Source organism: Notolepis coatsorum (assembly GCF_963971535.1).
Source record: "Notolepis coatsorum genome assembly, contig: SCAFFOLD_604, whole genome shotgun sequence".
Classification (NCBI taxonomy): Eukaryota; Metazoa; Chordata; class Actinopteri; order Aulopiformes; family Paralepididae; genus Notolepis; species Notolepis coatsorum.
This window is the reverse complement of record NW_028170017.1, coordinates 119,083-129,309: the sequence shown is the minus strand read 5'-3', so window position 1 is coordinate 129,309 and position 10,227 is coordinate 119,083. Positions and strand designations below refer to the sequence as shown.

The 10,227-nt window shown below is 44.8% G+C and overlaps 1 protein-coding gene across 1 annotated transcript in view; it reads left to right on the top strand.

Annotated features, from left to right (window-relative positions):
- Positions 1 to 10,057: 10,057 nt before the first annotated feature.
- The window catches only part of LOC311248627 (neuropilin-2-like), a gene marked incomplete at both ends in the record, with an annotated part of 102,502 nt that continues 102,332 nt past the window's right edge, over positions 10,058 to 10,227 (top strand). Inside the window, one exon of the mRNA XM_084339483.1 lies at positions 10,058 to 10,227. This exon is cut by the window's right edge and continues 17 nt beyond it. Coding sequence (XP_084195609.1) covers positions 10,058 to 10,227 — 170 coding nt within the window.

Genomic DNA, 10,227 nt, shown 5'->3' with positions numbered 1-10,227 from the left:
TTCCTGAGGCCCGTTAACCTTTTCTCAAATCTTTATGACGAGTTCTGCCGTTTCATAAATTATTTTAAACCTTTAATCACCCTGATATAGAGCTGCCTGGGTCTCAGTCTACTGTCCTACACTGAAGACAATCTAGTCATCGAATTTGCCGACTAATCGTCTCCCCGGAAGAGTTTGTGCTGCCAGGCGTGGGCTGTAACTCAGCTCTGTTTTAACATCTAGTGTCTGTAGATTTTCACCATTTTAATAAATGCTTTTTCCCTTTTTTCCCTTTTGATTTTTTATTTATTGATTAGTTGATCGACAAATCTGTAAAATCATGCAGAAGGACCTCACCGTGTTCTGTGTTTCGATACCTCGGCTGCATCCACCCAGACAGGGACCGAAACTAGAGAGCGCCACCCGCCATTTGCGCTCAGTTTTTACGTTTGGCGCCTCCCACTGAGACGTCTGAGCGCCGTGTGACGGGCAATCAAATAGTCATGTGAAAACCGAAAATCATGATCCAATTCTTTAGCGGAGTTCTCACTCGCTGTCTCAGCAGACATGAAGCGCGCACCGCGCACTGCTGCTGCTACCCCCTCCCAGTCCCCACCTGTTTCTGTATGCTGCATGTAAACAGAAGCTATTGCCTCCGAGTCACCGTGACGTTAGTTAGCACTGCTGCTCCTACCCCTGTATGCTTGCATGTAAACAGAGGCTATTGCCTCACCGTGACGTTAGTCTAGTCAGTGTGGGACCTTCGTGAGATAACGTTAGCTACCGTTACAAAATGACCCAGTCAACTATTCACTTAGTTTAATACACGAGGCATTGTGTAACGTTATCCAGCCGGCTAGCTACGGATAGCTCCCGACATCAACAAATCCTCCAGCAATAGTCCAGTGCATAATACCTCCGTTGGCTAGGTAACTAGTCACTACGAAATGTCGCAGTAAACTAAATAGTTCACTGAGGCGTTGTCCCAACGCCATCCAGCAGTAGCTACAGATAGCTCTTGGCATCAATGTCCTACAACAACAACATGCGTATTCGAGTCCCTGGTTTACATCGCATGAGTGAGGGCTGCTGACTAGGGTCCAGGTGCAGCGCCGGAGAATTCTTTTGCATGCTGAATGTAGCGTTTAGGGTCCAGCTGCACCCCCGGAGAATCCTTGCTGGAGCTGGAGGCCACTCGAGTATACACACAGACAGTGGAGCTGTTTGCAGACAGCGAGGTGGCGATGTCTCACAGATAACACAATCACAAGTATGATTATATAATATATATATTTTATTAAAAAAAAAATCTATATAAAATAATAATAAAAAAAAGTTTTATCAAAAAAAAGTTGGCGGGTAAGAAATATGCTTGGCGGGTAGATTCTTCCCATCTACCCGCCACTGGCCGGTGAGTAAAAAAGTTAATTTCGCTCCCTGCACCCAGAGGTAGGGTTGGGCACCGAGAACCGGTTCTAATAGGAACCGGTTCCTAACTTCCAGTTCTGGAACCGGAAGTAACATATTTGCATTTCGATTCTTAATTTCGATTCTTAAAAATAAAAATTTAAATTTAAATAAAAAAATTTAAAACTTTTTTAATTAATACCCTAGTTACAGTACAGCAAACAAATTAAACTGTATCAAGTCAACCAACAATGTGAATAGTATGAAAAAAAGTTAAGATTTTTTAAAAAAAGAAAAAAATCTCCTGCAAAATAAGCTGTGACCTGTTTGCGTGAACACTTAAGGTAATTTGCGTTCAGCGTTTCTCTGATTGGCCACGATGCCCACATGACGCGCGCTAGCACGCCCCCTTATCGCCGCCTGCCGCTCTGTGTTACGCGTTGCAGCGCGCGGCAGAGCGGCACTCGCGGAAATAGGCTGCTGTCAGATACTGCACATTGAGGGGGTTTGAATCACTGTACATCAGTGGAGGCTGCTGACTGATGAACTTCGCGTTTTTATTCATAACGTTATTTCGCGTGACAACACAGCACAGCTGTCAGAAACTGCACATTGAGGGGGTTTGAATCACTGTACATCAGTGGAGGATGCACAAATTATTATATTATATTATATTATATATTAAATTATATTTTTTAAACATCCCCAACGCTGTAACACCCCCATTCCTCCCAGGTGTCAGGCTCCTCATTCGCTTCCATTCATTTTGGGGACCATGTTTAAATATCGGAGCTGAACGTTATTTCGATTGATATGAATAGCTAGTTACGTTTATACATAGAGGCGATAAATGAATTAAACATAAAAAAAAGAAAAAAAAATTAATTGAAGTGATTCGAACTTGTCACCAACTGACCAGCGGCTCCACAGCAAGCTGGCGAACAAGTTGAGCTAACCGTCGATGTTAAAACTGAGTGACGAATGTATAATTTACACTTGTGCCCAGGGACCGAAACTAAAGCCCGCCGCCCGCCAGGGGCGGGCAGTTTTTACCTTTGGCGCTTGACACTTAGAGGGCTGCCCGCCGTGTGGCGTGTAGACGTGTAGTTCATAACGATACTCTTATTTTGATTGTGCGAGTACAGATTATAGCGCCTCTCGTCTTTTTTTTCTCCGCCGCGAGATCGTTAAAAAACTACAAGTCCCACATTGCACTCAAGTCAACGGTCCAATCACAGTAGAGTGACGTGACTGGTTTCATGAGAAAGAAAGCAAATGACCAATCGGAAGCTCTCATTTGGAGAGCTTCCTGCTCTAGTCTATATCGGACCTCCATGAGCTACAGTTACTGTTTAAACAATGACCCAGTCAACTATTCACTTTTAGTTTAATACATGACGAGGCATTGTCTAACGGTATCTAGCTGGCTAGCTACTGATAGCTGCTGATATCAACAAATGCTCCAGCAATAGTCGACTCGAGTGCATAATACCTCCGTTCCCTCGTTAGCTAGCTTAGCTAGCTCACGTTAGATCCATCTGTCCCAGTAAACTAAATTGTCTTAACGTTATCTACCGGGCTAGCAGTAGCTACAGATAGCTCCTGATATCAATGTCTTATAACATTGATTGAATGCGTATTCTAGCTGAGGGCATGTTGAATGTGATTTGACAAAAGAACCGTAACGTTAAAAATAGGGTCCAGCTGCATCGCCGGAGAATCCTTGCATGCTGAATGTAGGGTCTAGCTGAATATAGGGTCTAGCTGCAGGGCCGGAGAATCCTTGCTGGAGCTGGATGCTACTCAAGTATACACACAGACAGTGGAGCTGTTTGCAGATAGCAAGCATTTTGACTTATTGCGTGGTGGCGATGTCTCGCAGATAATACAACTACAAGTATGATTATATAATATATATTTTATTAAAAAATTTTTTTTTATATAAAATATATATATATTTTTTTTTAATCAAAAAAAATTTGGCAGGTAAGAAATATGCTTGGCGGGTAGACTCTTCCCATCTACCCGCCACTGGCCGGTGAGTCAAAAAGTTAATTTTGCTCCCTGCTTGTGCCAATTGCCTACTTATTATTAAGCTAGGTATTGTGCGAGCGTTGCTTGATTAACCTGCGTGGTTATTATGTAGGGGGGATTACGAATGCATAATGCTGCGGCAACCTATTAATATTACCTATGCGACCTATGTGACACATTAAAGATGGCGGCTTTGTGTTTTTCTGGAGAGCGTTCTGAACGAGCGTATTCACGAAGCAGAGCGCCTCTGCCGCTCTGCCGCGGGGGCGTGCTAGCGCGCGTTCACGTGGGCGTCGTGGCCAATCAGAAACGCTGAACGAAACGCTGAACGCAAGTTAGTTACCTTAAGTGTTCACGCGACCTGTTTTGACCTGCACCTCAAAGAATCGGAATCGAGAATCGTTTAGAACAGGAAGCGAAATGGAGAATCGGAACCGGAATCGTTCAAATCCAAACGATGCCCAACCCTACCCAGAGGAGAGCAGACCTCTAGTGAACGGATGTCACCCAGAGGAGAGCAGACCTTGTAATAGGGAGGTTAGGGTTAGACAGTGGCTCATGAGGTAGAGCGGTCGTCTGGTAATAGGGAGGTTAGGGTTAGTCAGTGACTCAGGAGGTAGAGCGGTCGTCTGGTAATAGGGAGGTTAGGGTTTACAGTGACTCAGGGGGCTTTCACACTCAGCCTTTTGTATCGAATCACCGTCCCGGAGCACGGGGGGGTGTGTTCTCACTCACCCCTTTTGGGGTGCGAAACGGTGCTGAATCGTTTCACCCCCCGCTGAACGGGATCAGCTGGCAGAGGTGGTCTCGGGGTCGGTCCCGGGAGAACGGGGGGTGTGGCTTTGCGAGCTTGTACCTTTTCACGGGCGTGGCGCCTGGTGCTGACATAACGTCATAAATTTTGTTTGCCATTGCTATGTCTATACATTGTTCGAATGCATTTATTTCTATTAGACCAGTGGTGCCCAACCAGTCGGCCGTGGTCGACCAGTAGATCGCTCAAAACGCTCAAAAGCGGACTCTACAACACCATCCATTCGTGATAATGGGGTGGGTTATATTGACAAGGCTTGACAACAGAGGTTCAAATATAACTTCATATTTATTGGCAATTTGTTCATTTTATATCAACATCCAGAGTCCGCAGTCGTGTTAAGACATTCCCGTTTACATTTTCGGTCGACCAGTAGATCAATGACATTCAATATAATCGATGCGAGCAATGTTACTAGTAAAAGGTTATAAAGCTAACTAGCGGTAGCCGTTAGCTTAGCGTTATTGTTAACCCTGCAAAACGATCAAAAGCGGACTCTACAACAGAGTTCCATTCGTGAGAAAAGGGGGGTGGGTTATATTGACAAGGCTTGACAACAGAGGTTCAAATATAACTTCATATTTATTAGTTATTTGTTTCTTTATATCAACATTCATTCTCCAGTCTCCGTGTTAAGACTTCCTGTGTTTACATTTCGAGCGTGACATCATCGACTACGGCAAGCTTACAAGCTCAAAACGCAAACCGTAAACAAAACCCAGAGCGCACCCAGACTGAAGTGTGTACACAAACTAGAGGGGGGAGAGGGGGGGGGGGGAGTTCGAATCAGATCTCGGAACGGGCAGAATGGAACGAAATAGAAACGAATAGGGTGAGTGAGAAAAGGCCCTCAGGAGGTAGAGCGGTCGTCTGGTAATAGGGAGGTTAGGGTTAGACAGTGGCTCAGGAGGTAGAGCGGTCGTCTGGTAATAGGGAGGTTAGGTTTATACAGCAGGGCTATTCAACTGGCGGCCCGCGGGCCAGATCCGGCCCGCGGGATGATTCTGACCGGCCCGCTAAAGATTACATGATAAAAAAAAAAATTAAAAAAAATATATTCTTTTTAATTTTTTTTTTTTTTTTTTTTTTTTTTTACTTTTTTCTTTTCATGTCAACGTTCACACGCACAATTGAGCCAAAAGTCACTCAATTAATGACAGATTTCATTGATAAATTGAGGGAAAACTTTGCAAGTCGATTTGATGAATTTGACATGTCCAGAGAATTGATGCATTTTGTGAGCAACCCATTTGCCAATGTAGCTGCTATTTCCACAAAAGGACAAGAGTTCCTTGCATCACTTCACATTAATGAAGGTCTCCTGCAACTTGAAATAATTGAGCAAGCATCATCTGCTCTGAAGCAGGCACTTGAGAATGAATCCACCACAACATTTTGGATAAAGTGTATTCATGTCAACACATTCCCCAAAATAAAAACGCTGGCAATATCTGTGCTAACAATGTTTGGCTCAACATACACCTGTGAATCCAGTTTCTCTCACATGAATGCCATTAAAACAAGCAACCGTGCCTCCTTGACAAATGAGCATTTGCATCACTGTTTGCGGGTAGCCCTCACTTCCTATGAACCCTCTTTCTCTGCCATTGCCCAGTCAAAGAAGTGCAATCTCTCTCATTAGATGTGTGTATGTAGGCTAGGCCTGTCTGCCCCCCACCCCCCCTGATGTTTGAGAGTTAAGAGTGGACAATAAGTGCTAATAAGATGCTGTGATTTGCTGTTGTTGCACAGACATGAAGCACTTTTTCATAAGCTCAGCTGCACTATAAATGTGTTTTTTTGTTCAAGTGTTGATGTTAGAATGTTCAGATGCACATCATGCACTTGTTTGTTTTTTATTTTATATTTATATTGAAATGTTGAAGAGGAGATGTTGCAGTTGTTGCACAGTCATAAATGAAGCCCTTTTTGCAGGAGATGTTGCAGATGTGGCACATAAATGAAGCACTTTTTTTGAAAAGTATACTACTTTTGCAATGTAGTTAAATAAAAGTTGTGAAAATGTGGTTGTGTGTTGTGTCAAGTGTACATATATTCATAGCACGGGGAGGCGCCGTGGCAGTCCGGCCCCTGGCCCCTTGGGTTTCTGACAATGTGGCCCCCTGAACAATTTAGTTGAATAGCCCTGTTATACAGTGACTCAGGAGGTAGAGCGGTCGTCTGGTAATAGGGAGGTTAGGGTTAGACAGTGGCTCAGGAGGTAGAGCGGTCGTCTGGTAATAGGGAGGTTAGTGTTTATACAGTGACTCAGGAGGTAGAGCGGTCGTCTGGTAATAGGGAGGTTAGGGTTAGACAGTGACTCAGGAGGTAGAGCGGTCGTCTGGTAATAGGGAGGTTAGGGTTAGACAGTGGCTCAGGAGGTAGAGCGGTCGTCTGGTAATAGGGAGGTTAGGGTTAGACAGTGGCTCAGGAGGTAGAGCGGTCGTCTGGTAATAGGGAGGTTAGGGTTAGACAGTGGCTCAGGAGGTAGAGCGGTCGTCTGGTAATAGGGAGGTTAGTGTTTATACAGTGACTCAGGAGGTAGAGCGGTCGTCTGGTAATAGGGAGGTTAGGGTTAGACAGTGACTCAGGAGGTAGAGCGGTCGTCTGGTAATAGGGAGGTTAGGGTTAGACAGTGACTCAGGAGGTAGATCGGTCGTCTGGTAATAGGGAGGTTAGGGTTAGACAGTGGCTCAGGAGGTAGAGCGGTCGTCTGGTAATAGGGAGGTTAGTGTTTAGACAGTGGCTCAGGAGGTAGAGCGGTCGTCTGGTAATAGGGAGGTTAGTGTTTAGACAGTGGCTCAGGAGGTAGAGCGGTCGTCTGGTAATAGGGAGGTTAGGGTTAGTCAGTGACTCAGGAGGTAGAGCGGTCATCTGGTAATAGGGAGGTTAGTGTTTAGACAGTGACTCAGGAGGTAGAGTGGTCGTCTGGTAATAGGGGGGTTCCCTGCAGCGCGTCCTTGAGCAAGACACTTAACCCCATAACTGCTTCCGATGAGCAGGTCAGCGCCTCACATGTTTGCTCCGCCGTCGGTGAGTGAATGTGTGAGAGGCATAAGTTGTAAAGCGCTTTGGATGAAATCGCTACATAAAGGCAGTCCATTTACTATTGATACCCAACCCTTTTCCTGTTAGATATCTAACTGTCCATTGAAACAGTTCTATTGCTGTACAAGAGACACAGTGAATACGGGACACAATGGTGATGTTATGCCACTGGGTGTCATTGATATATGAGGTTACCGGTCTGTGTCAGTGGACGTCTATGTCAGTGAAGGGCTGTCATTGTGTGGAACGTGATGCTGGCTGACTTATGGTCGGTGACAAGTGTATCCGCTATGAGACAGTATCTGTGGCTAGTGAAGGGCTTATTATCTGAATGTGTGTATGTGTGTGTGTGTGTGTGTGTGTGTGTGTGTGTGTGTGTGTGTGTGTGTGTGTGTGTGTGTGCGTGTGCGTGTGCGTGTGTGTGTGTGTGTGAGCGAGAAAGTGAGAAAGAGACAGACATTCATTCACATAGTAAGTGAGGGAGTGTGTGCGTGCGTGTGTGTGTGTGTGTGTGTGTGCGTGTGCGTGTGTGTGTGTGTCGTAATGTTGCCAGGTCAGAATAGAGTCTTTGTGTTCCAAAGTGCTGAGTCGACCTTTGACACCACACACACACACACACACACACACACACACACACACACACACACACACACACACACACACACACACACACACACACACACACACACACACACACACACACACACACACTTCCTCTCTCCGTTTCTCACATCGTGTCTCCATGGCCTCGTCTCTTATCAAGATCTCAGCCACCGAAACAGCCGACCTGTGGTCAGTTTCAGTTTGGTCTCTATGATACCATCAGCTACTACAAACAAGACACTGAACTGATGTCAAAGCGGCGCGTTGAGAGTTGAGATACCCGCGGATCTTTATCTGCTGATAAGAGGCGAGTTATTTTACAAAGATGCTGAGAGCATCAGACGCTATAGGATTACAACAGATTACAATCTTCTAGCCAGGATGATGTAGTAAAACCAGTGTTTTTGTCGTTGCCCCCCCCCCCCCCCCCCCATATATATATCACAAAAGCATATATTTATTTTCATGTTAAGTTATGCTATGTTAGGGTGGGGAGTGAGGTCTCCACTGAGGTTAAAGGGGCACTTCACCCAAAAAAATCGATGGTGATTTATTTTGCACATAATCTCATGCAAAAACTCGAGACAGTTTTGCACACGTTTCACGGTCACCAGTGATTGGGGACATCAGGGACATTGAATCCCTGTGTTAATTACAGCTCCATGAAATGATATAGAACAGCAATACATGTACCTTGTCGTATAGGGACTGCTATCGTTTAGTGGAGCTGTAATTAACACAACACAAGGATTCAATGTCCCCGATGACATCATCATCAACCTTTATTTATACTCGAAAAGACAATTGAGGTCACCCTCATTTTCAATGTCGTCGAAACTTTACAGACATTTCAATGCACACATTTCTACAATATAACAATACTCATCTGTCGGTCATGTCTGACCATGAAAAGCAATAAATGCTAAAAAAAAAAAATAAAAAAAAATAATAAAAAAATGGCATAAAATAAGTACAAAAGTGCGCGCCACTCACACCGCCATGCACGGCGACGCGAATGCCACCGCATCACTGGTGGTGGCCACATTCAAACTCATTTACCCTCAATAACTGTCAAACTAATTTAATGTGTGAGATTATGTGCACAATAAATCAGCATTGTTTTTTGGTGAAGTGCTCCTTTAAGGTAAGGGTCAGGGTGCGGGCATCATGACGTGCTCTTCTTCTCCCGTTTGGCTCAAACCTGGTAGACAGATGGGCATCACTTGTTTATAAACCTGACCAAACCACAGTGGAGGCTTCACGTCCCACCCTAAACTAAATTTAGATTTTCAAAGAGATAGTGGTTTTCTACTTTGCAAGCGTGACTGTTTAGTGAGCATTATGGATAGACTCACAAATCAAAGGAGAAAAAAGCCATTGAATTTTCTTCTGATCACTCAGTGACAGAGACGCGGCCATTTTGCTGCCCTGGCCCTTTCAGGTTGGTGACGTCACAGTGCCTCTTTTGGAGGGACTATCAGAGTCTGTCCAGGGGGGAAAGAGGTACTCTGACATCACAGATTGGGGCGGGGCAGAGTGTGCAACGAAGGGTGAAAATATCAACCACTAGGAGGCAGCGAACGACTAATGTGTTTAGAGTACTCTTTAATAACAATTCTATTCCCTTTACAGAGTCCACCCTGTGTACATCCCACTCTGGCCTTGGTCTCTTATTGGTCTCTCTACCTCTCTTCTTCTCTCACTCTCTCTTTATAACAGGGTTCGCACAAGGTCCTTGAAATGCTTAAAGTGCTTATTATTATTTTTGAAATTCTTTGAAAACAGCCCATTTTTTTTACAAGTTGCTTAAAAAGTCATTGAAATTCAAATCAACCATTCACATTGAATGTTTTGTTCATCCATGATCAAATTGTGTTTTAAGAAAATCTGACGAGTCGCTGTTTCGCGCTCTCCAACTGCTTTTCCTCATTTATTCGCGTGTGATGCTCTAGCTTGTTCTAGCTGGCAAGCAGGCCAAGCAGATGCTTAAAAAAAAACAGCATTTAAAAGTGAATTGTATCCTTCGAGTGACATCCTTGAAAATGAAAAATAGTGCTTGGAAAAGTACTCATTGAATTTAATTTAGCAATGTCTGTGGGAACCCTGTTATAATAGTCTCTCCTCTCTCTATCCCTTTCTGTGCCTAACATCTCTCTCTCTCTCTCCCCCCAGCGTCAGTGCCAGTGCCATGTGGGGGCCTGCTGGACGCCAGTGATGCCGGCTACATCACCACCCCGGGCTACCCCCTGGAGTACCCGCCTCACCAGAACTGCCGCTGGGTCATCACGGCTCCGGAGCCGTCCCAGCGCATCGTGCTCAACTTCAACCCGCACTTTGAGATC